General features: G+C 43.0%; 2 protein-coding genes across 4 annotated transcripts in view; both read right to left on the bottom strand.

The window, feature by feature from the left end:
- Positions 1–310: 310 nt before the first annotated feature.
- LOC110492594 (src-like-adapter 2) lies at positions 311–10,790 on the bottom strand. Its single transcript, XM_021567018.2, has 8 exons — positions 10,123–10,790; positions 4,665–4,790; positions 3,175–3,274; positions 2,963–3,049; positions 2,757–2,860; positions 2,470–2,619; positions 2,122–2,254; positions 311–1,259 (listed from the first exon to the last, which is right to left on the bottom strand). The coding sequence occupies exons 2-8, from the start codon at positions 4,753–4,755 to the stop codon at positions 1,124–1,126; spliced, it is 801 nt and encodes a 266-aa protein (XP_021422693.1). The 5' UTR covers positions 4,756–4,790; positions 10,123–10,790; the 3' UTR covers positions 311–1,123.
- Positions 10,791–13,143: 2,353 nt separating this feature from the next.
- The window catches only part of LOC110492595 (protein NDRG3), a 58,590-nt gene continuing 44,692 nt past the window's right edge, over positions 13,144–27,041 (bottom strand). For all 3 annotated transcript variants that reach the window (XM_036947611.1, XM_021567021.2, XM_036947610.1), the window contains 12 exons: positions 26,777–26,897; positions 25,756–25,818; positions 25,554–25,614; positions 24,011–24,097; positions 23,805–23,861; positions 23,481–23,584; positions 23,317–23,382; positions 22,916–22,967; positions 22,652–22,699; positions 22,397–22,432; positions 22,089–22,140; positions 13,144–14,770 (listed from right to left, as the gene is read on the bottom strand). In XM_036947611.1, coding sequence (XP_036803506.1) covers positions 14,601–14,770; positions 22,089–22,140; positions 22,397–22,432; positions 22,652–22,699; positions 22,916–22,967; positions 23,317–23,382; positions 23,481–23,584; positions 23,805–23,861; positions 24,011–24,097; positions 25,554–25,614; positions 25,756–25,818; positions 26,777–26,897 — 917 coding nt within the window. In that variant the 3' untranslated portion in view covers positions 13,144–14,600. The remainder of the gene's footprint in view (positions 14,771–22,088; positions 22,141–22,396; positions 22,433–22,651; positions 22,700–22,915; positions 22,968–23,316; positions 23,383–23,480; positions 23,585–23,804; positions 23,862–24,010; positions 24,098–25,553; positions 25,615–25,755; positions 25,819–26,776; positions 26,898–27,041) is intronic.

Consider the following 27,041-nt stretch of genomic DNA (forward strand, 5'->3'; position numbering starts at 1 on the left):
GGTATTGGATAACAGCTAAATACACTGATTCAATTCTTAACAAGAGCAACAACAACAACACAAACGGTTAACGGGGAAGTAAATTGAATGGGCTTGGCGCGTGTGTGTCACTGACGTCTCCGCCAACCTAACGACCTACGCATTTCCCCCAGCAGGTGGCGATACAAGACAAGATACAGTCGTAAATAAAGGTACGCCAAATACTTGTCACTTCATGTGTGAAATGTATTTGGTTATTTATGCGTTTAGTTATTCATTCTCTGATTTGTGAAAAACCAGCATATCAACAAAATAATTTCCCCATATTTCACTAAATGCAACATTTTAATGTAGAATAGTTAAACAAAATAAAAAATAAATTTCCACCCACCCAAAAACATCACAAAACTCGATATTAACATTATATACATACACACACTACAGTGCATTGTTTCAGTTGATGAAACCTCAGAAGAACATGTCAGTGTTTCATACCATAATATTTGACATAACTTTGAGATGCTCTTTACCACAACCTCAACTTTTTGTCTCTGCCACACCATTGTGCTTTCCACTGCACCTTGACCATTTCCTGTGCCAAAGTCAAGACTGTGGTGCGGAAGAGAACAAGCAACAGCTAAAAGGTGTTCATGTTCAGGACAGGAAACACATAAATCAAACAGACTAATTCTTATACCTCACAGTTCCTTAATTGTTTTCAAGGTAGCGTACTTCAACAAAACCAACCATATAGTCTGTTTATTGATGATACGGGATCACTTTCATAAGGCTGTATATCTCACGTTCAAACTACTTTCTGTTAAGTCTAGCAAAGTCTGCCTCCAGGATCTAAACATTTATTCTGTTCATGAATCCAAGCAAAGATGGGCCTCAGCTGATTGGCAATGTAATGTTGAGCACTCTACAACCATAGCTTTGAGAACCACGGTTCTCTGCAGTGGTTGAGTTGTGATTTCCAGTTCCCCTAACAACATTCCTTTAATGAGATCCATTGGGTTCATGGCCAGAATGTCTGGTCCTCAGGATTGCCTCAGCTTTAATGGGTAGCTTGATGCAAAGCTCTCCATCTTATGGTCTGTTTTAGTCTGAGTATCTCTCTGTCGTTATGATGCCAGATCCATGCTCAGCTGTCCCATTTGTGGCTGGAGCCTTTGCAGTCCTCTGTCATGAAGCGGTAGGATTTGATGGCCTCCTTTAATCCCTCGCTCACCAGGGAATCCTCATTGTCCTTGCCTTTATCCTTGCCAAAGATCATGGAGCTGCAGACAGACAGAGAAACCCCATTAGTGAGGAAATGGTGACAAAGAATATGTACGGAACAAAAATATAAACGCAACATGTAAAGTGTTGGGTCCATGTTTCATGAGCTGAAATAAAATATCTCTGAAATGTTCCATACGCACAAAGAGCTTTTTTCTTAAAAATGTTGTGCACAAATTTGTTTACATCCCTGTTAGTGAGCATTTCTCATTTGCCAAGATAATATATCCACCTGACAGGTGTGGCATATCAAGAAGCTGAATAAACAGCATGATCATTACACAGGTGCACTTTGTGCTGGGGACAATAAGGCCAATCTAAAATGTGCAGCTTTGTCACACAGCACAATGCCACAGATGTCTCAAGTATTGAGGGAGCATGCAATTGACATGCGGACTGCAGACATTTCCACCAGAGCTGTTGCCAGATAATTGAATGCTAATTTCTCTACCATAAGCCGCCTCCAACATCATTGTAGAGAATTTGGCAGTATGTCCAACCGGCCTCACAACTGCAGACCATGTGTAAACACGCCGCCAGCCCAGGACCTCCACACCCGGGTTCTTCACCTGCGGGATTGTCTGAGACCAGCCAACTGAGGAGTATTTCTGTCTGATTCTGATTGGCTGAGCCTGGCTCCCAAATGGCTGTGCTCCTGCCCACTCATGTGAAATCCATAGATTATGGCCTAATGAATTGATTTCAATTGACTGATTTCCTTATATGAACTGTAACTCAGTAAAATCATTGAAATTGTCACATGTTGCATTTATATTTTTGTTCAGTATAAGATTTATTGACAGACATGGATACACAGAGACTGGCAACCCATTACTGTACCACAACAGTAAATGACCTCACCTGTCCATATCTTTCCAGTTGAGGGTGGGCTTCCTGACAGCCATGGGGAGTGGCCCAGTAACCACAGGAACGTTGTTGGACCCCTGGATGAAGCAGGGCTCCCCTAGCAGACAGCACAGCCCATCACGGACCTCTGGAAGGAGATGTCAATCAGTCTGTTACAACTCAGCCTTAACATGAATACTACAATTTAATGACTGAAGATGCTTCAAGTGTCCCCAGCTTTTATCACACTGCCACTTGTGCAAAAGGTTCAAATGTGTGGGCTGGACTCAAAAGGGCTTGACAAGATGTAACTACAGCCTTCAGTATTTTCTACACCACTGTAAATGCTTTAAAGCACCTGACCTGAGTAGTGGTCTACCAGAGCTCTGAGGTTGGGGAAGGTGAGGCAGGGGGAGATGTAGAGCCAGCCATTCTCCAGTTGTTGGATCCGGTAGTGTTTGACTGAGCGACGATCCTGGTCACTGCTCTTACGCACTGACAGGGAGTTGGCACCTAGAGTGGACAGTGTAAGACCATACTTCAGTCACCGCGTTTTATCACTTCAGGTTTATCAATGACATTTTTAAGATTGTTTCCCTGGTCTTGTTAGCGTTTGATAATGTGTAGCCTGGAGTGTGAACTGAACTGACCAGGGTGGGTCTCACTCTCCCGGACCAGAAAAGAGCCAGTCTGGTTGTAGGGCAGAAAGAGGAGCTCCTCAGCCTTCTCTCGGCTGAGACCCTCATACTGCCACCTAGGCCAAGAGCATAGAGATAGAGTCAGACATAGAAATAGACAAAGCCATGTCAATAGAGATTCCAAAGGGGAATAGAGTCAGATGGATCAGCGGACTCACCTGTGGTACACCTTGGCTGTGTAGTTGCTGGGGATGTAGCTCTCATTGCCTGTGGCAGAGGATCTCACCTTCCACCACTCCCCCTCGCTATATAGACATGCACATTCACAGAAACACAAGAGATACATAAGTTATTGCAGGAAAAACACACATCACAGTACTAGTAGTAGTAGTAATTATGGTAGTTGTATGTAGAGGCTATGGTTTCTTACTCTGAAAGCACGTTGAGTCTCTCTCCAGCGTGGATGCGGCAGTGTGCTGGGGGACCAGTGGGATAGTTATACAGGGCCACTACCATATACTTGCTGCTCTCTGTAGACAGAACAGATACATGAAAGATTAGTGTCAGTCTACTATGAGAACCTCAAACCATGACAACGCAGTATTTTCATGCTGAGAAAAAAGGAAAAAAGCAAAAAAAAAGCATGCATACGATAAAATATCTATGTACTTGTATGTTTGTAATTCACACTTTGAATGTGAGTAGTCATGGTTAGGCAAGACACTTCCAAGTTACAAAAATGAGATGATCGTCAGTCTTTCTGAGCTAAATGATTGATGTGATCTTCCTCAACTAACATCTTGAGGAATTCAATGTCACCTGGTTCACACCATTTCTAGAGGGTGACTAGAGGGAGTACAGCCACAGATTGAACAATGAGATAGATATTTCACCGGATGTATGAATGTGAAGCATTCGCTTGGTGTTTCCATTCATTACCAAATGTGGTAGTGAGAGGAAGCCAAGGGGCCGGCAGGAGAAGAAGGAAACGAGATGGACTTTGGCCGACATTCGGTACATTTTCCCACCGATGAAACATTTGATCTCAATACAGTTCTGTTCCCAAAACTAAAACCTGTTACGTACAGAGTAGACTAAGTTTTGTAGGCTTTACACTTTGCCAAAGTTTTTTTTTTAAGTGCTTTGTTTAGAAGGAGTGCAAAGGCGAATTGAGTTATTGCACAAGCTCATTTCTCTCCTCTGGTGGTTCAACAGAAGACCAGGAATGTTTTTGTCCTCTTTCTTGCACACCAACTCTGGTCATATTTAACAGAGAGGTATGTAAACATCTAGGGCATCACCAGAGGTGATGCATAGGAACAGCATCACCACACCATGGATGCATAGCAACAGCATCACCACACCATGGATGCATAGGCTCAGCATCACCACACCATGGATGCATAGGAACAGCATCACCACACCATGGATGCATACCAACAGCATCACCACACCATGGATGCATAGGATCAGCATCACCACACCATGGATGCATAGGAACAGCATCACCACACTATGGATGCAGGAACAGCATCACCACACCATGGATGCAGGAACATTAACATAAACAATTCCGCATTAATGTTGGTCGCATTGATTTGATTTGAACTTTGAAATCAAATCAAATTGTATTTGTCACACGTGCTGAATACAACCTTACAGTGAAATGCTTACTTACAAGCCCTTAACCAACAATGCATTTTTAAGAAATAAGTTAAGTAAAAATGCAGGTTATCCAATGATTGTCCTTAACCATAAATAGACCCGGCTGTCGTGCACACTTCCAATTCCCTATAGGTTTCAGTCAAAACAATCCCAGGACAATTGACCTCTGAGGACAGAGAAAGAGAAAGGCTAGTACTGGCCTGTTTCCCAGAGTCCTGTGCTGTGCTCAGACCGAGATGGGAGGTCAGGCCTTACCCAGTATGACTGACTCAGCGGGCTCTTCCTGGCCCAGCAAGGCTGCCTGAGTGCTGGATCCCCGACACTCTTTACTGGGCCCACTGCCCATGGCGATGTCGAGCTCGTATGGGTCACCAGAGGACTCTGTGGGTTAGAGGGAATCACAGCTATTAATTAATAGCCAATAATTTCCAAAATGCTATATCCACCAATTTTTCACGTGTTTTTATTTGTATCAGAAATGTTTGCATGTGTGTGTAAAATATTACTCTTCTCAGATTCTTTATTCATAGATTTTAGATGGGTTTTTGTTGTTGGTGCAATACACTATGTATCCTTTGTTAAGCTAGAATGGAATGTTTGTATCCTGTATATTCGACTGTGATATGTGGTTGTCCAACCTAGCTATCTTAAGTTGAATGCAGTAACTGTAAGTCACTCTGGATAACAGCATCTGCTGAATGACTAAAATGTCAAATGTCAATGTTTTATATATAGATCTCATATTAATGTATTTAAGTATATTTATTTATTCAAATGATGTCATAAATGTATTTTGTGCTTCCCCCCCCCCAAAAAAAAATCTACTTGAGTTATTTGTCCCATTTGACTGTGTAAAGCCTGGCAGTACTACTTAGTTCTCTGATAATGAGGTGGAAATATAGCATTTTACAACAAAAAAAACACGATCGTCTTTCTGAAATTAAGCCATCAAGTGATAGATTTTAAACAAATATGTCATCGAACAACTCCTTGCCGTGATTAGAAAAAAAACACTCATCTTTTTCACAACTTCTTTCAAACATTAAAACCTAATTTACCAATATTTCTGATATATAGTGCATTCGGGAAGTATTCGGATCCCTTGACTATTTCCACATTTAGTTACATGACAGCCTAATTCTAATACAGATGTAATCATTTCCCCCCCCACATCAATCTGCACACAATACCCCATAATGATGAAGCATAAACAGTTTTTGGGAAATTTTTGCAAATGTTTAACAAAAAAATAAAAAATGAAATATCACATTTACATAAGAATTCAGAATTCAAGTCTTCTTGGGAATGAGGCTACAAGCTCGGCACACCTGTATTTGGGGAGTTTCTCCAATTCTTCTCTGCAGATCCTCTCAAGCTCTGTCAGGTCGAATGGGGAGCGTCGCTGCACAGCTATTTTCAGGTTTCTCCAGAGATATTCGATAGGGTTCAAGTCCAGCCTCTGGCTGAACCACTCAAGGACATTCAGAGATTTGTCCCAAAGCCACTCATGCATTGTTTTGGCTGTGTGCTTAGGGTCGTTGTCCTGTTGGAAGGTGAACCTTCGCCCCAGTCTGAGGTCCTGAGTGCTCTGGAGCAGGTTTTCATCAAGGATCTCTCGGTACTTTGCTCCGTTCATCTTTCCCTCGATCCTGACTAGTCTCCCAGTCCCTGCCGCTGAAAAACATACCTATAGCATGATGCTGCCACCACCATGCTTCACCATAAGGATGGTGCCAGGTTTCCTCCAGACGTGGCATTTGGCATTCAGGCCAAAGAAATCAATCTTGGTTTCATCAGACAAGAGAATCTTGTTTCTCATGGTCTGAGTCCTTTAGGTGCTTTTTGACAAACTCCAAGCGGCCTGTCAGGTGCATTTTACTGAGGAGTGGCTTCCGCCACTCTATCATAAAGGCCTGATTGGTGGAGTGCTGCAGAGATGGTTGTCCTTCTGGAAGATTTTGTCATCTCCACATAGGAACTCAGGAGCTCTGTCAGAGTGACAATCTCCCTGACCAAGGCCCTTCTCCCCTAATTGCTCAGTTTGGCTTGGCGGGCAGCTCTAAGAAGAGTCTTGGTGGTTCCAAACTTCTTCCATTTAAGAATGATGTAACCCACTGTGTTTTTGGGGACCTTCAATGCTGCAGAAATGTTTTGGTCCCCTTCCCCAGATCTGTGCCTCGACACAATCCTGTCTCAGAGCTCTATGGACAATTCCTTCGACCTCATGGCTTGGTTTTTGCTCTGACTTGTACTGTCAACTGTGGGACCTTATATAGACAGGTGTGTGCCTTTCCAAGTCATGTCCAATCAATTGAATTTACCACAGGTTGTAGAAACATCTCAAGGATGATCAATGGAAACAGGATGCACCTGAGCTCAATTTCATGTCTCATAGCAAAGGGTCTGAATACTTAAGCAAATAAGGTATTTAGGTTTTTAATTTTTAATACATTTGCAAACATTTCTAGAAGCCTGTTTTCGCTTTGTTACTATGGGGTATTGTGTGAGGATCTTGTTGTTGTTGTATTAATCCAGTTTAGAATAAGGCTGCAATGTAACAAAATGTGGAAAATGTCAAAGGGTCTGAATACCTTCCAAATGTACTGTATAGCATTTTGGAATTAAACTCTTCATATGGGTAGAGACATATTTTCTATGCATACTATTGCATCAATCACAATTCACTGTAACTTATTACAGGTAGTATATTTCAAAACCAAAAATGTGAAGGGAATTTAAAATAGCCCTGCCTATTTTTATTTAATGTATTGCCAGTCAGACAAAAGGAGGGAGGAAGTTGAAAACCACTCTTCTGAACACCTTTTAGTTTCCAACCACACTCTTGTTTTTACACATGGGTTGCTGGTTGTCGAGGTGCTGTTGGCAAGGAAAATAAGGTGCTTTCGACTGAATAAATAACAATATTAGAACACATAATAGAACACTCTCTAATTCAGTGGTCACCAACCTTTTGAGATCACTTTTTGAGTCAAAATGCAAGCCGAGCTCTACGGCTCAAATTTATTTTTAAACACAAGCCTATGCAACATTAACCAATTAAAAACAGTACTGTAGCAATGAGGTTCGTGCAGTAAGCTATAGGCCCAATACATTATCACCGCATATTGGCTTTGCTTGAATTGCCCTGACAAAGCATTGTTGTTTGGGCCATTTAAAAATATATATATTTCTAAATTTGAGGTAGGCGTATGATCAGACTGGTAATAGATCCGTTGTGGTACTACTGGTGAGGCACAGCTGAGTGAGCATAAATGTAAATAATTAGCTTTTTATTTTTATTTTACTGGGCTGATAATGTCTGCATCTGATGGTCAGTCTCAGCGGAGGGAGAGAGTCGCAGAGTGAGGGTCCGTCTCTCAACATCCCTCCGTTCTCCTTTTCCTCCACTGACACTGACCATGAAGGGACACCGTCCGTCTTCCAGCTGATGGGGAAACTCGAGTCGCACAGCATTATTTAATGCAAAAATTCTCATTCACAAATTCTAACTCCTATAAACAGAGAAAGTGAAATATTCCTTGATATTAAAAAAAACCCCAAGCTGCTAATAATAACAACAACGCAACCCTGTAAATACACTTTCCTTCTCGTTCATTACTGCTGCACTGCTTGTTGTAGAGCTGAGAACGCAAATTTCATGGCTTATAAAAGTGTTGAATACAAAGTGTTGACAGTGCTGAGTAAGAACTTAAACTCAACTCACTGGGCTCCCGAGTGGCGCAGCATCTCTGACACTGCATCTTGGTGCAAGAGGCACCACTACAGTCCCTGGTTCGAATCCAGGCTGAATCACATCCGACCTTGATTGGGAGTCCCATAGGGTGGCGCACAATTGACCCGCCGGGGTAGGCCGTCATTGTAAATAAGAATTTGTTCTTAACTGACTTATCTAGTTAAATAAAAACAGCATCTCTTTGCTGTATTCCTTGACAGTTTCTCTCTAGTGATGGTTTTAAACATTTTGAAATCTCACAGTATCAATTTTTCTGTTGCTTTCTTTTATGCCTTCTTAAATGACTGCAGACACCATAATCTGAACCGTCCGATTGGCGATCGTGATGGACCGGTTGGGGACCACTGTTCTAATTGATGTAAACAACAATGCCCCTAATGTGCAACTAGTTGAAGTGTCATGCATTGGTGATTTGCACAAACACACGTGTGACAAATATGACATTTCATGGCAACCTTCTGCTCCACAGGAACCATGGAAGATGGGTAAATTAGTTCACAGCAATACACTGATGCAGAAACCACCGCATAAGATGAAAAGTTTTGTGTCGTAATTTGCAACATGTTTTACTGTAAAGTAATGTATGAGATCTCAAGTATCAATGGAGTCAAACATAAAACTGGCAGGATATCATTGGGTAGAAAATAAATGCTCTTTTATTGAACACCTTTCTACCCTGGTGTGTGTTTGTCTAATTTTGACAATGGTAGACACAAAAATAGATGATCATTTCAGAAATAGTCATATGAAATATATTGGCATTACATTTTTCTAAATATCTTCCCTCAATGCTCTGTAATATGGCACGTAATATAATCATTGAGAAAAGATCCGTTTGTCCCCTGCTTTTCTGCTATTACAGCCTCCACTCTTCTGACCTTCCACTAGATGTTGGAACATTGCTGCAGGGACTTGTTTCCATTCAGCCATAAGAGCATTAGTGAGATCAGGCGCTGATGTTGGACGATTAGGCCTGGCTCGCAGTCAGCGTTCCAATTCATCCCAAAGGTGTTCGATGGGGTTGAGGTCAGGGCTCCATGGGGGCCAGTCAAGTTCTTCCAAACCATTTCTATATGGACCTCGCTTTGTGCATGGGGTCATTGTCATGCTGAAACAGGAAAGGGCCTTCGCTAAACTGTTGTCACAAAGTTGGAAGCACAGAATAATCTAGAATGTCATTGTATGCTGTAGCGTTAAGATTTCCCTTCACTGGAACTAAGGGGCCCGAACCATGAAAAACAGCACCAGACCATTATTCCTCCTCTACCAAACATTACAGTTGGCACTATGCATTTGGGCCGGTTGCGTTCTCCTGGCACCCGCCAAACCCAGATTTGTCCATCGGACTGCCAAATGGTGAAGCGTGATTCATCACTAAAGAGAATGCGTTTTCCCTGCTCCAGAGTCCAATGGCGGCGTTTCCACTTCACAATAACAGCACTTACAGTTGACCGGGGCAGCTCTACAAGGGCAGAAATTTGACGAACTGAATTGTTGGAAAGATGGCATCCTATGACGGTGCCACGTTGAAAGTCACTGAGCTCTTCAGTAAGGCCATTCTACTGCCAATGTTTGTCTATAGAGATTTCATGGCTGTGTGCTCAGTCTTATACACCTGTGGTGTCAAAAAAACTGCTACGCTGCTGTGTTTTTCACACTCAACAGTTTCCTGTGTGTATCAAGAATGGTCCACCACCCAAAGGACATCCAGCCAACTTGACACAAGTTGGGAATCAACATGGGCCAGCATTCCTGTGGAACACTTTCGACACCTGGTAGAGTCCATGCCTCGACAAATAGAAGCTATTCTGAGTGTATATTTACTTGACCATTGTTTTCTTTGTTAAAACCAAAAAGTATACTTTTAATAGTTTTATCCAACTCAGATTTAAAATAACCTTTTACGTGTACAGTACAGTCGGATCGATTAGACAGCTCAAAAAATATTTTTATACTCACAGCATTTCCCTGTTGTGGCACTGGTGAACGTCAGTCTTCTGATGCTGTGGTATGAGTTGATGTCAGAGCTGTAGAGTACCATAGTAGACTAGCACAAGGATAGAGGTGCGGCCCAGAGGCCAGAAGAGTCCAGTGGGTCTGGGAGTTGCACGCTGTCGGTAGTGTTCACATGTGGAACGAGAGTGCGATGTGTGTATGAGAGTCTGTGTGAGACTTCTTTAGGCTCCAATGAAGAAAGAGTGTTCTCCTTTGTGGTGTTCCAAGAGGAAAGGAGGCATCGTTGGTAGGTAGAGTCTACGTACGCGTAGCAGAGTGATCTATAGTACATCTGAGTGGAGAGATTTGACAGGACTTTTTTATATTCACCTCACACACGCTGTTTCCTGTTTCAATGAGGCCTGAAACATGTACACACCACAACTCAGATTTCAGAGTGAAGAGAGGGAAATGGAGAAGAGTGGAGGGAAGACAAAGAAAAAGTGATGCACAAAGAGAAAGGAAGAAAGATTTTTGTTCAACAATATCTACTGAACATGGGGCTGTAGTAATTGGAACAGACAGACCTTTGACATCAGTGACTTGATCAATGAGTCATCAGCTGTAGCAATGAGGTGCAATTGGTTTGTGCAAATGTTCTGTTTTGCAGCATCTGCATGAGCGGTGGCATACATACACTGGTGTGAAGTGAGGTCACAATGTTTTTTCCCCAGAATAGAGCTTCATATTCTTCATCATTCAGGTAAATGCTGTTGATTGGGTAAAAGTGTTGAGCAATTATTTTTCTCTTCATAACCCTTTTGTACTCATTATCAAGAGATATGGGCTCACGGTTCTGCATACCCACACTGATTTGTGCAGTTAAACTACTGAACCCTCTGAACTAACTGCATTATACCAGTAGCCGGGGCCCTAAACAATATTTGTTTTTACTGGCACCGCATCTCGATGGTGTAGAGAAAAATGTATGTTTTATAATGAATTACTGAAATTATACCCATTTTTTTTACCCCATTTTGCCATGGGGTGTAGAGAAATGCAGTTTTTGCAGTTTTAAAATGAATTTCCTGGCATTCTACACATTTTGCCATGACTTATGCCATGTTAATATAATATGAGTGAGAGTGACTAGCATTTTCTCATGGCAAAATGTTAAAAGCATGAGATGAGCTATAAAAACAGCAAAATAATGATCTGCCTCATGACAAAACATGTACAGTAGCATTATAAAGCTGCACATTTTACTCTGCACTATGGCAAAATGTGTTGAAATGCAGCGCCAACTCTCCAAAGGTTGGTGCCCCGGGGCCCCAAATGCGATAGTCTGGTCTGGCACGTGCCCAGTCATTCGGCCATGAGTACTACAGGTTTAGATCAGTGAAGGCTCTTCAGTGGAGGAAGGGGAGGACATTAAAAACGTTATTTTTAGATGCTATACTAAATATGTTTGTTACCAAAACATTTATTAAAACACACTGTTTGGCAATGAAGTTCTATCGTAGCCTCAACAGCACTCTGTAGGGTAGCACCATGGTGTAGCCGGAGGACAGCTAACTTCAGTCCTCCTCTGGGTACATTGACTTCAATATAAAACCTAGGAGGCTCATAGTTCTCACCCCTGCCAGACTTACACAGTAATTATGACATCTTCCGGTGGACGTCCTTGTAGCCTATCAGAGCTCTTGCAGCATGAAATGACATGTTGTCCACCCAATCAAAGGATCAGACAAATAATCTAGCACTGAAAGCATAAGCTACAGCTAACTAGCACTGCAGTGCATAAAATGTGGTAGTTGACTCAGAGCGTGAAAGACAATAGTTAAACAGTTTTGAACAAATTAACTTCTTCCAAAATTAAGAAGCAAGAGAGAGCTAGCTATATTTCTTAGATTTTTTGTTCCCATTTTCACTTACTTAGCTAGTGTCCAATGCAGCTAGCTAGTTTAGCCTACTCAAACACCCAGCTCAAACAGAGGGATGCTATGTTAGCTAGCTGTCTATTGCTATCCAACAGAAAGGGATGCCATGTTAGCTAGCTGGCTATGGCTATACAATACTGGAACTCTTCCAAGTCAAGGTAAGCTTTTGGCTTTATTAATTCATTGCCTCTGGGGCCTGCCGGTGTAACTGCTAAACTGCTTGTCGGACTACACGGTTCTGCATGATTGTAGTGGGTTTACTAACGCCTTAGTTCTAGTAGCTATGCCTATGTTAACTATGACGTGACATAGGTGCAGGCTATGTGTAGCAGTCATGATATGAAGGTTTAGCTTGGAAAGTTTTTTCCCCGCCTGGTCACAGACAGCTGACGTGTTCTGCACTGAAGTCCACAAGCAAGGGGAGCATGTGAGAGGAGAGTGGATAGATGCGAGAAGGAATTTATATATTATATATACACACACACAACGAGCTGTTTGTGTGTGTCTGGTATGAAAGTAAAATGTGTTTGCTTGTGATCAGGGGGATATTCATTGTGCCGATTTGAGTATCATTTAGTAGCCTAAACCTATGGATGTTACATCGAGCTGGGTGAATGGAAAATGAATGACAGTCATCCAATATGCTGTAATAGAAATAAGGCCATGCTCATTAAAATAATAATAATCATCCTCCCTCATCTTAAACGGCACCGACCGCCACTGGTTTAGATAGTTGGCTAGATAAACATACCGATAAATGTTTTTGTTAGCGGACATGGCTAATTGAGTGTGTCAGTGACTGACATAGAATGAGAAACTGCTGATGCCGAACCTAATAATAATAACAATAATAATAATAAACAATAAACAATAATAATAACAACAATAATAATAATAATAAACAATAAACAACAATAAATACCATAGTCATGGGTGCATCCATTTTATAAATGGATGGTCCCAGGTATCGAAGTCACTCCCCTGACGTTACAAGCACCATTCTCTACCAACTGAACTACAAAGGACCACTATTATAAATCAGGCTAGTTTACCAAGTTAGAGAACAGACATGCCAGTGACAGAAAGGATAAGATGAAAAGTCCAGTCATGTACAGCTTCTAGCTTTATTTTATGATTCAGTACAAATTGACATAGTCAGCACAGTATGACTAACAGCACCCCGTATACTATGCAGACAGAGTCCAATGCATCATCACCACGTGTTCACCCAAGCTGTAGTACAACCAGAGAGAAATGCAGGAAAACCACAGAGAAAACTACCAACTAATAACATTAATAAGAAACTCTATAAAAACATTTATTACACAATCCACAGTCCCTCAGGCATCTGACCCGTTGTCGTTTTCACCTCATCTTTATTTAATCAGGAGGGAAAACATACTGTTTTCTACTAACTGGAAGCAATGTAAGTTCATATATTTTAGTTCTATTTTATGAAAGAGGTAGTAATGTTATCTGTACCTCAATTCGCAGACATTTACTCACCTCTGACTGAGCTGGGGCTAGTTTAGGTACTCTTCGCATTTGACTTGAGTTTTCAATAAACTACAGTAAAATGTTCCCACTGGGCACACGCTGGTCGAATCAACGTCGTTTCCACATCGTTTCGATGAAATTACGTTGAACCAACATGGAATACACACTGAACTGACATCTGTGCCCAGTGGGTTGGTTCTTTTCTCTGCCCGTCAATAATAAATGTGGGTGGGATCAAAAACCCAGGACCTGCCATTTCAAATAACTCACTCGAAAAAGAAAATATCAAACAAGGCAACTATTTCTAGATACATCTAGACAAAAGCAATTCTACAGACACGTCCATTACGTTTCATCTACTAGAGGGCCATTCTGTCAGATATTCTTGGTATAAAGGTACAGAGCAGGAGCAAGTTTATCACATCGTATTGCAATCCAGGAAAGCAAATGGTATTTTTTTCCACAAATCACAACATAAAAACAATTAAAAAAGAATCTGGTGTGTCATGAGACTGATTAAGGAATGGATCACTAAGGAGGGGTGGTGTGATTTGGTCTGATCTTACCAATTAGCAAGGTGAGGAAGACCCCAGAGGGAGACAGAAAGAGGGGCAACATTACTCCGTATAGAGTACTTTACAAGAGAAAACTCCTGATGCCTTTCCATCTGTTATCTTTAAACTGACACACTGACCCAAAATAGTTCTAAATACAAATATATCTCAAATCTCAAAGATTAAAAAAACAACTTTTAATGGGGAGAGCTGGTAGACAACAAAAGGAAAACCAGACAAGCAGCATCATCCGCCTGCTTACTGACTTTCAGGTTGCCGTACCACAGCAGTCATGCACAGACAGGCATGATAGACAGACAACAACAGGAAATGGTGAGAGAACACAGCAGAGAACCTGACTGCTTCTGTCTTCATAAATTATCTTTCAGAACACGTTTCAGACGCCCGCTCAGGATTCCAATCCTCTCTGACCTTGAGCATGGGAAAGGAAAAAAGAGAGGGAGGGAGACAGAGAGGAAGGGGGAGGTGGTGGTTTTCTGGGCTGGGTTCTTTAACAGGAAACCTCCATGGTCTGTGGCCTGGCCTGTTCGACACCCAGGCCGGCAGCAGTGGCGCCCTCTAGCTGTGTGTGGGTGCGACTGCGACTCCCCTCCACAGAGCCCATGCTGGAGGTAGAGTGGGTACGAGAACGCACCAGGCGGGTCATACTGGCCGTGGGCACTACAGACACGAGAGAGCGAGAGAGAGCGAGGAGAAAGGAGAGAGGAGAGAGAGAGAACAGAACATTTAGGTTAAGAAGTCACGTATGAGGACATTTGCTTAGTGTGTGTTGAATGTTTAGTGGGAGGGGTAGTTTGCTTTAGAGAATGTGGCTAGGGGCAGGATGCTGGGGCCTCATTTATAACCGGTGTGTGAATTTTACACTAAATATCTGCGTGAGCCACTTCTGAAAACACTACACACGTATGGAAAAATGTAGATGTATATACTTGGCACATGCATACATACATACATACACGTTTCCCCATTATAAATCAGACCGGCTGTAAAACTGTGAACGAGCATTTTATATCTCTGCCTGAATAACGCCCGTCATTCACCCTTGACGGTGACAATAACGCCCTTATTTCCTGAATACTTCAGAAGTATCGGAATTAAGCCAAGACCGTATATCTGAAGGAAATAGCAATGGCGAACCTGATCAAATGTCTTTGGAGGTGTTGGCAGAATGTGTTTTGTTGTGTGACATTTGCTATATTTGACCGTTTCTGAAACAAAAACTAAAAATTGCACATTTTGGTGGACCTGGAAAACAGATCGTTTGAATTCAATAATGTTTTTAATTTACTTTCTTCAAAACCGAAATACGCTGCACTGGCCGTGAATCCTGAAACATTGTTTACTCTGGAAAACAAACTACAGTAGGTCTACATTCAGCCCACACACTTCAACGCAAAAGACCTTCCCTTCTACTGTACATTAGAAACCACGCTCCCTGTTGGAACTAGAAATTATAATAGCCTATCTAATAGGCCCAATTAAATGAGAGGCGTACGGTCATTTGTTGTATGGCTACTTCGGCAATATGAGCGCATCACGGCCAGAAGAGGTGCAATTGGTTATGACACATGTATTGTGTTTATAAATGGTCCAGGCTACTGGAGAAATGTTACATTACAGCATTCAAACGTCAATGGAGTTGGTGAACCGTCTGTTCTACCGTTAAACTTTGCTTTGGATCGCAGAGAACAAGATACTTGAAATAGCAATAACTTACCTATTTACTACTGTGAAGTGGGTCCAATTAAATGAGAGCTGGGATGAATGGTAGCCTTTACTAAACTGTTGTTGATCTGTAGGCTATTTAGTGATTATGAAACCATCAGTCAGGAAAGGTAATTTCTAATTATTTTAGAATGCAAAGATAACAAATAGATTCTCTTCTCACTAACAGCAAATGATTGCATCTTGTTATTATATTTAGTTACCTGTTTTTTAGTTATTTATAAGTCATCATACAGTATATCTCCCATTTGCACAACGCTTATTTTGCCTTCTTGCAATGCAATACTTCAACCACTAGAACGTGTGCGTACTCATGGTCTGAAGTTTGCAGGAGGATAAGTTCAGTTTTTATAAATGTTTTGGGGCATATTCTGTGCATGTGCAATGTTTGTAAATGAGGCCCCTGGTAATCGTACCACAATCATTATTGCATCAACATTCCCAATTTAAGATGGGGTGGACTGGAGCCCAGGGAGAATAATGAAATCTCTAAACAGCTAATAACCTGATCACCTTGTAGTGTTCAGCTCATGCTAGCTACACTGCCTTCTAAGGAGATTGATATCAGCGAAAGCAGGAATACTGGAAATTTCACTGTATTTCAGAAAGTACTGTATGTACAGGCAAAAAAGTTTTGAACACAGCTACTCATTCGAGGGTTTTTATTTTTACTATTTTCTACATTGTAGAATAACAGTGAAGACATCTAAACTCTGAAATGACACATATGGAATCATGTAACAACCAAAAAAAAAGGTTTTTAACAAATCAAAATATATTTTATATTTGAGATTCTTCTATGTAGCCACCCTTTGCCTTGATGACAGCTTTGCACACTCTTGGGGTGGGTGGCTACTTTGAAGAATCTAAAAAATAAAATATATTTGGATTTGTTTAACACTTTTTTGCTACATGATTCCATATGTGGGCTCCAGAGTGGCGCAGCGGTCTAAGGCACTGCATCTCAGTGCTAGAGGCGTCACTACAGACCCTGGTTCGATTCCAGGCTGTATCCCATGAGTCCCATAGGGCGGCGCACGATTGGCCCAGCATCGTCAGGGTTTGGCCGGGGTAGGCCATAATTGTAAATATGAATTTGTTCTTAACTGACTTGCCTAGTTAAATAAAAGGTCAAATATGTGTTATTTCATATTTTGATGTTTTCACTAATATTCTACAATGTAAAAAAATAGTACAAAAATGAAGAAAAACCCCGGAATGAGTAGGTGTGTCCAAACTTTTGACTGGTACTGCATATGCATCTCATTAAAGTGGTTGGGGTCTGAAATGTCTGAGCAGAATCCCTCAGTGTGTTCATTATTCTCCCATAAAGAAAAAGAGATTGCCTGATCAGGTCAAGTTCCAATTCATTTTTACTGTTGGAGAAAAAATGAATAAATGGGAAAGGCCAATATGATTATGCAGCATGCACAAGAGATTTGAGGGCCATCTGTTCAGAAGAGAAAAATAACAAAAAGACAAGAACAGACAGACATAAGACAACCATGTTACCTGACAGACATCACATAAAAACATCCACGCCCTCTCAAACCACACATTTAGCAAGACAAAAGGAATCTTTAAAAAAATGAAATAAAGTTGACCACATGCTTCAAATCTCAGACTTGAGAAGATGGCTAAAAAAGTGACTACCAGCGATGGGCAAACAGGGTTGGGGGGAGTAGTGTACTGGAGGTAGAGAGGGCAGGCTGGCGCAGCCAAGGCTGCTACCAATGGCCCTGGTACCTGATTCACTGCTTACGTGGCTAAGCAGTACATGAGGGACTGTTAGCATTGACGGACGGGCAGAAAGGAAGGAAGGAGGGAAGAAATAAAGGAGGGGTACAGAGAGAGACTGTCAGATTAATGCGCCGTCTTCACAAAAGATCTGAAAAGAAACATACATTGCGTCCTACCTAGGAGAGACTTGAAGCTGCACCGTGTATAGTTCATTCTAGCACCATCGACTTTTACATGAATGTTCAGTAAATCTCTGACAGTTGTGAAAATAGCCAGAAGGCTTTCTTAATGTTCTGTCAATCTAAAGAGAATGTCACCTGTGGCCCTGAGATTACCCGAAGAAAACGTTGAGCCAAGATGTGCTTCATGAGTACATTGTCTGATCCAGTTGAGATAGTTTAATGTGTGTGTCCCCCCCCCCCCCCCCCCCCCGACTGCAATCATTTCCCCACTGAACTACAGTCTTCCGTGCTAAAGTAACCATTCAAACAGGGCCTCGACGAGCACTTGACTGTTCAGTAAAGCTGGGCGATATGGACACAAATCCATAGAACGATAAATTGACTGAACTATCACGATAACCATATAACATTCATGTACACTTGTTAGCCACCTCTTATATATTACCATACCATTAGCACTACTACTACTACTTTGAATGTTGTTACTATCAATTGTACCATTATCAAACGTATTTCCTTTAAACTTCACATTTCTCTAGTAGGCTATTTATTGTGATTATCGGTGTCAGTAATTTGGTTGTGGTAATGATCGTCGGGTGTCGATCATTTTCAGTTTAAAGTCCCAGCTCTACTGCTCATCTATTCACACTCAAACCAATCTCCTGCTAGCTTACTGCTTTCCTTTCAACACAATGCTGATCTTCTGGGATGAGCCACCTGACAGAAGGCGTAGCCTGAACGCTACAGAGTTACAAACCTCCTACAGTATGCCACAATTATGTGTTTGTGAAAGCTCACAATGTCCTCAACTGTTTCAATGTTTAGGTATTCTCAGAAAGGGAAGGTACTTTCTAAAACGTGCCATTGCTTGGTGTGGACGAAGAGCATAACGCGTGTGATGTGAACGCTCAGACGGCGAGGAAACCACCATACTTAACACCTCAACAGAGACAGGGTTCACAAGAAAAACAACATACAGGAGGGCTATCAAGGGTTTGATGAGTGAAAATGGTTTTTTCAAGCTATACTGTATTCCATTGAAAATTCTAGTTCATTCAATAACTAGGATGGGTATCCAGAATAACTCTTCAAGCAGGAAAACAGACCTCCAAGAAGTGGAAGAATGAGGGGGCGTGGGATGAACCAACACTCAATCCAAAACTAACCCCGGGCCAGCCCCTAGGGTGCCGCTTCGAGTGCCTCTGTAGTCACTTGTTGCAGACAAAACATCAATGGTCACCCTCACAGGATAGGATTTGGAATAAGGCAACGACAGATCTTCCTTCCCACAGTGCTGTGCGGAGGCGGCATGGTTCTTGAGGCCCTGCTCTCCTGACATTACCTTCCAGCAGCACCATGTGAGTGTCCCTGCAGTAGCAGAACAAACCCAAGCAGCACATTTCCAGCAGAGCAGAGCACAACAGGCTGGCCAGGCGGCTCAGGGCTTCCAGACAGGTTCCCAGGGCAGAGGGGCAGTGCTCATGGGATTCCAGACAGGTTCCCAGGGCAGGGGGGCAGGGCTCACGGGATTCCAGACAGGTCCCCAGGGCAGGGGGGCAGGCCATGCTGTGGGGCTTAAGAGCAGCCTTTAATGAGAACACTAATCTGCCACTGACATTACCATACCTGGAGAACCACTGGAGCCTCAGTCAGCCCAGTCAGGGGTAGGGACCAGGGGAGGGTAGGTGAAGGCCAGGGGTCATGGGGAGAGGGCCAGGGGTGAGGATGGTGAGGGCAAGCCAGACGAGGGGTGCAGGGTTTTGCCAGTGAGGTTTACACAGGTACAGAAGGCTTAATGTTCAGATGAAGATTCCAAAGGGAGAACAACAAAAACTCATTGAGACTATTGTAATAGTCAAGCAGCTTTTACTCTGACCTCCCTAACACCTTACATTTTCCACTCTGTGAGCTAGCAACTCAAACCTTTAAATGTTTATATGAACAAAATAAACATTTTGAAGCGCAGAAAAAAAGAAAAAAAAATAGATTCAAGTATCTCAAAGTGATCAAAGACAGCCAATAGAATTTGGCTGTTCTAAGATACAGTGGCCAATACGTGGTCTGTTTCTAATATGATGATTATTCAACAAGCCAGATCAGCTCTCAGCAGGCCTAAATGAACCACAGCTTTAAAAAGGTAAACACCCTCCCTGTTTAGGGCACTGCATCTTAAGACCTGGGGGAAGGAACCATTGTCGGGTGTGTGTTACAGATCATCCCACACACCAATGTATATTACATTGCCAAACGTATGTGCTCATCAAACATCTATTTCCAAAATCATGGGCATTAATATGGAGTTGGTCCCCCCCTTTGCTGCTATAACAGCCTCCACTCGTCTGGCAAGGCTTTCCACTAGATGTTGGAACATTGCTTCCATTCAGCCACGAGTATTAGTGAGGTCGGGCACTGATGTTAGGCGATAAAGCCTGGCTCGCATTCAGCGTTCCAAAGGTGTTCGATGGGGTTGAGGTCAGGGCTCTGTGCAGGCCAGTCAAGTTCTTCCACACCAATCTCGACAAATCATTTCTGTATGGACTTCACTTTGTGCACAGGGGCATTGTCATGCTGAACCAGGGAAGGGCCTTCCCCGAACTGTTGCCACAAAGTTGGAAGCACAGAATCGTCATGAACAGGCTTCCCCAACTGGCAGGCCGTGGGCCGAATTTGGCCCGCTGTGTTTTTATTTGACCCCCGAGTTTTCTGGTGTAGAATTTTCGTTGTTGGACATAAAATACTGTAAAAAGACACCAGGAAATCATCTCCAAGTGATTTTCATTTAAAAAAAAAATCTGTTTCCAAGTATTCCCAAGCACAAGAGAGAGACAAAAAGTAAGCAAGGTTTGAAATGATTGTTTTAGTCAAAAAAAAAAAAACAAAAAAAAAAAAAATATATATATATATATTTGATCTTCTTGCGGTCAATGTAAAGTCTACAAATGATTAGTAATTATGTTCCAGTCCCCCGACCATCCGCTCAATAAATAAAAATCGGCCCACAGCTGGATCTAGTTTATGGTCCCTGGTCTAATTTTCATTGTATGCTGTAGCATTAATATTTCCCTTCACTGGAACTAAGGGGCCTAGCCCGAACAATGAAAAACAGCCCCAGACAATTATTCCTCCTCCACCAAACTTCCCAGTTGGCACTACACATTTAGGTAGGTAGTGTTCTCCTGGCATTCGTCAAACCCAGATTCGTCCATCGGACTGCCAGATGGTGAAGCATGATTCATCATGCCAGAGAATGCGTTTCCACTGCTCCAGAGTCCAATGGTGGTGAACTTTACCCCCCTCCAGCCGATGCTTGGCATTGCGCATGGTGATCTTAGGCTTGTGTGCAGCTCCTTGGCCATGGAAACCCATTTCATGAAGCTCCAGATGAACAGTTATTGTGCTGATGTTGCTTCCAGAGGCAGATTGGAACTTGGTAGTGAGTGTTGTAACCGAAGGCAGACGATTTTTACATTCTACATGCTTTAGCACTCGGCGGATCCGCTCTGTGAGCTTGTGTGGCCTACCACTTTGAGGCTGAGCCGTTGCTGCTCCTAAACGTTTCCACTTCACAATAACAGTACTTACAGTTGACCGGGGCAGCTCTAGCAGGACAGAAATGTGACGAACTGAATTGTTGGAAAGGTGGCATCCTTTGTCGTGCCACGTTGAAGATCACCGAGTTCTTCTACTGACTGTTTGTCTATGGAGAGTGCATGGCTGTGTGTTCGATTTTATACACCTGTCAGCAACGTGTGTGGCTTATATAGTTAAATATGCTAATTTGAAGGGGTGTCCACATACTTTTGGCAAATGTAGTGCATGTTCAAGGGAAGACCATGCTGCTGCATGTAATTTATTTACTCAGCATCACACTACTTACACCCGTTGTTAAAAGTCACTGTAAACAGAAAGGAGACAAGGTTAGCTTGAGGTTAGTTCCCGCGTCAGTTACCAGTAATAGTTTGTCATCCTTGGACATCCAGTACATGTGGTTTTGTAGATACTGGGGTTCCGCTGTATTCTTGAAGTGCTACACGAATGCTACATTAGCCTTAGTTTAGGGCATAAATGTGTGTGTGGCTGGTAGCCTAGCGGTTACTGCAAGTCACTCTGGATAAGAGTATCTTCTGTGTGTGTGTGTGTGTGTGTGTGTGATGCCCACATGGTAGGGCTGCTGCCTGAAATGGTCACGTTCTATGGGATATCAGTTGGACGGAGGTCTCATTCTGAGATAAGAGGTGGACTTCAGTAAACAGGACATGGAACAGACAGGACATGAGAAAAACCCCAAGTCTGACACCAGAGACGACTGAAGGAGAAGGAGCAGTACTCACTGTAACCCATTCCCTGGATAAAGTATTTGAAGGCCTCCGCTAGTTTACCCGGCTGTAAGACACAAACAGAAAACATCCCATTAAAATGGAGCCATTTGAAATAAAACTGAATGAAGTAACAGTTGAGATATAAATCAGAAGCTTTCATCCCAAGCGACTTCCTGTAATGCATACATTCTACGTACGGGTGGTGCCGCGAATCAAACTCACGGTCCTGGCAAAGCAAGCGCCATTCTCTAAACAACGGAGTTACAGAGGACCACTTAAGTGTCGTTTAAGACAAACACAAAACGATTTAAATGACTCACCTGGATGACCTGAGGAAGCCCGCCACAGTCTTGCATCTATAGGGAAGTAACCAGAGCATGACCAGTGGAGAATCTCACAGACAGGACCATGCCGTTAGTCAAAACACCTTAACATTCACTGGCCTATGAACACATGGAAGAATGCTGAACCTCTAAGTACCATTCAGATCGTGTGCATTACTAAAGAGAAGAACAGCAGGGACCACATAGCATTACCACTCCTATTTCTAACAACAAAAGAGTAACTGAACACACCTTAAGAAGGGTTGTTTTGGTTGGATTTAACCTCGAGTTGCATTCAACCTGTAAACGAGAAAAGAAGATGGATGAGATACAACAGCAGTTTAGACAGGGTTCAGTCTGGCCCCTCCTATTCAGAAAGGTTACGTCTAGTGACCTCAACCCCCGTCTCTATAGACTGAACACACTGTCCCTGATGGGGGTTGATACTTTGTATTGGAATCAGACCCTCTGGCTTATTCGCTACTGTGTTGCCATGGAGATAAAGTGGGCACCCACCACTGCGTCGACAGCCGGGGACGTGTCACCAACCACCAGCAGAGAAGTGCATCTGGATGGAGAGACAGGAGGGAAAACCGGTTAAGGGCTGTTCTAAAAGCACGACGCAACGCGGAGTGCCTGGACACAGCCCTTAGCCGTGGTATATTGGTCAGATACCACAAACCGCCCGAGGTGCCTTATCGCTATATAAAAACTGGTTACTAACGTAATTATAGCAGTAAAAATAATGTATTATTTTATTTATACCTGTGGAATAGGGTCTGATATACCACAGCTGTCAGCCAAATCAGCATTCAGGGCTCGAACCAGTCAATTTATAAAAAACAACAACTCACATACAAAACATACAGTCCCATAGGCAATAAGACGGAGCTGCAGTCTGCAGCATGTTTACATACGTCAATGTGTTCACCGTGTCGTCAGTCAGACCGGTGACAGGCCTCTCAATCTCCAAGTCCCGACGGCTGTCATAACAAATAGATGAACCAAATCAACCCATCTATAATTTCTACTCAAAATGGACAGCCAGTTATTCTTGGGGTTCTATGTACAGTACTGTTACCTGTTGTAGGCATTGCAGAAGAGGGCCAGGTTTTCCTGGTTGATATCCTGGGCGATGTGCAGCCGATACGTCTGGGTGATCTCCTGGTTGTCAGACAGCTCATCCTGAGGGGGCAAAGATTGTTACGGCACTTTCAACCACCCACCGTATTCAGCCAGTATGCTCTGCCCCTGGACAGGGCTATCAAGACCTTTCAAACGGACTCGCCAGAAACGGATCCTTAACTAAACCATTAACTTATTCTCAGATTAAATATCAGTTTGCACGCCCTTTCCCTCTGTCCCATCCCAGTCTCCCACCCTTCCAGACAGCCCTCTGACTCACATCACTGAAGTGGTGGGCCATCACTATGTCCACCAGGTTGCTGGTCCAACCGGACATCTAAAACAAAGGACAAATAATTACGTTCCAAGGTGCCAATCTAGTATGACTCTAAAATGCACAGAGTTCGCATAGAAGTGTGTGTGTGTGTGTGTGTGTGTGTGTGTGTGTGTGTGTGTGTGTGTGTGTGTGTGTGGGCACATTCTTACCTTGGAGGCAGCCCAGTCCATCCAGCCCTTTGCACAGGGGTCCACATTGATGAGGACCAGACCTTCGACCAGGGCCGGCTCATTGAGCTGAAGACAGAGGGGGTTACTGTACTGACCGTACTGTGTGGAACATAGAGGACCAAAATAGTCACAGACAGGGCCCAGCAAGAGAGGAAGCAGGGCAGCACATACATGTAGAGTTAAGTGCCTTTCTCAAGGGCACAGACAGGTTTCCCCCCCTAGTCGGTATTGGGGTTTCGAACCAGCGACCTCGGTTACTGGTCCAATGGTTTTAACCGCTAGGCTACCTGCCGCATGCAGGACTGGTGGAACAGTCCTGCTGCCAGCATGCCAATTACACGCTTCCTCAAAATCTTCTTTGGCAAAGTCTTGTGTGACAACCACATATTTTCGAGTGGCCTTTTACAGTCCCCAACACAAGGTGCATCTGTGTAATGACCATGCCGTTTAATCAGCTTCTTGATATGCCACACCTGTCAGGTGGATGGATTATATTGGCAAAGGAGAAATGCTCACTAACAGGGATGTAAACAATTAAGCATTTAGGAATGGTATGGAAAAATTCTACTTCAGCTCATGAAACAACAATATGTTGCGTTTATATTTTTATTCCGTATGTATTTTTTTTGTGAACCCAACTCGCTGTTTCTCTAGAGAGAAATCTAATCCTTCATGAGAGAAATCAAGTCAAGAACTACGTGGGGCGCTGCGTTATGGTAATTAACTGCAATGGCCATATTCCATTGCGTCTGTTTTCTCTGGCTGGGACCGAGATGGATAGACTTTTACACCGGCGACATTAGGTTAGATACACACAGACCGCATAAGAAATGAATGTACACAACAAGAGAGGAAAAGAGAGTTTGTGAAAGTATGCTTTATATGTTGAAGAAGTAGTAAAATGATTTTGTTAGTGGAGATCGATAGAGACTGCTCTGTTCATCCTTGTTCAGCCCAGTTATTATTGAAGACAGAGGACCGACAGAGTAGTGCAGATGCTAGCAGATACCATAGATTTCCAGTCATTACGCTAGCTAGCGCTGTCTCACGAAACTACCTCAAACTTCCTTCACACTGGACACAGAGACATAAAAAAAATGGCATCCACACGTTCATTTAACTCTACGGAAGCAGATAAAGGTCATCATTGCCAAAAACTCAAATGATCCCTTTAAGACCTTTGTCTTAACAAATGATCCCTTTAAGACCTTTGTCTTAACAAATGATCCCTGTAAAGACCTTTGTCTTAACAAATTATCCCTTTAAGACCTTTGTCTTAACAAATGATCCCTGTAAAGACCTTTGTCTTAACAAATGATCCCTGTAAAGACCTTTGTCTTAACAAATGATCCCTGTAAAGACCTTTGTCTTAACAACTGATCCCTGTAAAGACCTCTGTCTTAACAAATGATCCCTGTAAAGACCTTTGTCTTAACAAACGATCTTGTTATATGTTTGGAAACAAGCAGGGTGCGCAGGAGTTCATGTGGTATATAGAGGACTAGGAGGAATGGGGACTTACAGCCAGTCTGGACAGGATGTAGGCTCCAGCGCCAACTCCAATCCCAATCACACTGGTCACCCTGCGGAAAGGGGAGAGAAAAATATAAGCCGCAGTAACAACAATGAAAAAGTCAATAAACAACAGTGTAAGAGGTAGTTATGGAAACCATAGACAATATAGGGTTCTACATCCATGATGGAAACACTGCAGGAGAACTTACTTCAGCTGAGTCATGACAGACGGCAGCATCTCAGACAGCTCATCCATGGTAGGGTACTGGTACCTGGGACAGACAGACATATAGGTTTGTAGGGTATTGGTACCTGGGACAGACAGACATATAGGTTTGTAGGGTACTGGTACCTGGGACAGACAGACATATAGGTTTGTAGGGTACTGGTACCTGGGACAGACAGACATATAGGTTTGTAGGGTATTGGTACCTGGGACAGACAGACATATAGGTTTGTAGGGTATTGGTACCTGGGACAGACAGACATATAGGTTTGTAGGGTACCTGGGACAGACAGACATATAGGTTTGTAGGGTACTGGTACCTGGGACAGACAGACATATAGGTTTGTAGGGTACTGGTACCTGGGACAGACAGACATATAGGTTTGTAGGGTACTGGTACCTGGGACATACAGACATATAGGTTTGTAGGGTACTGGTACCTGGGACAGACAGACATATAGGTTTGTAGGGTACTGGTACCTGGGACAGACAGACAGCGGTAGGACCAGGATCACTGAGGTACAATAGGTCTGCCTTGGTGAGGTAACTGGCACTAGTTATTTGAAACAGACTCTCTGTTTAGTTTTTTAAAATGGACTGACGACCAGAGACACTACCAGACACCTGGAGCAGCACACCATCCTATCAAGTTGATGAAAGTCCAAAGCCATGTCAAGTTCTGGCCGGCCATGTGACTCCTGGTCTGAAACGGTCCTTTCACTCACTCACTCACACAGAGGAAGGGGAGGCAGGGCCAGTGGAAGGTGGAGGCGGGACCAGGGGGAGGGGAGGCGGGGCCAGGGGAAGGGGAGGCGGGGCCAGGGGAGGCGGTGCCAGGGGAAGAGTCAGCGCGAGGTGCAGCCAGAGGACCTCATGGTTTACTCTGGCTCTGACATAGCCACCATTTATTCAGGTCTACAATATCAATCATGACTGTGTTGATACTTGTGGTGATATTATTACATGATGTTGAGGATGATGACTTGAGTGAACTGGCCTCTTACCCTGTGGGGAATGGGGGAGCACCCTCCTGCTGTCCTGGGGCGTCCACGTGGACCACAGCGAAGTGGGATGTGATCTCCTGCATGTCTTCAAAGTTGAACAGTGTGTTGAAACAGGACTTATCTGCAAGGGGGAGGGGGCAGCACTGTTTAAAGTCACCCCATTTATGGGTCCTACTCAAATAGACATTTAACAAAAACGACGACACTGAATGTAACATTGAGCGTGTCAAGAAATCCCATCCCATACCAGTAATCAACCCAAAAA

The sequence above is a fragment of the Oncorhynchus mykiss genome, chromosome 16, assembly GCF_013265735.2.
Source record: "Oncorhynchus mykiss isolate Arlee chromosome 16, USDA_OmykA_1.1, whole genome shotgun sequence".
Taxonomy (NCBI): Eukaryota; Metazoa; Chordata; class Actinopteri; order Salmoniformes; family Salmonidae; genus Oncorhynchus; species Oncorhynchus mykiss.

What these genes read in the sequence shown, in the direction of transcription:
- LOC110492594 (XM_021567018.2), bottom strand. Translation starts at nt 4,755, where the DNA reads ATGGGCAGTGGGCCCAGTAAAGAGTGTCGGGGATCCAGCACTCAGGCA. An exon ending in GGAGAGTGAGACCCACCCTG is followed by an intron (nt 2,620 to 2,756) that starts GTCAGTTCAGTT and finishes TGTCCACTCTAG; the next exon opens with GTGCCAACTCCCTGTCAGTG. An exon ending in TCTGGTAGACCACTACTCAG is followed by an intron (nt 2,255 to 2,469) that starts GTCAGGTGCTTT and finishes ATCTCCTTCCAG; the next exon opens with AGGTCCGTGATGGGCTGTGC.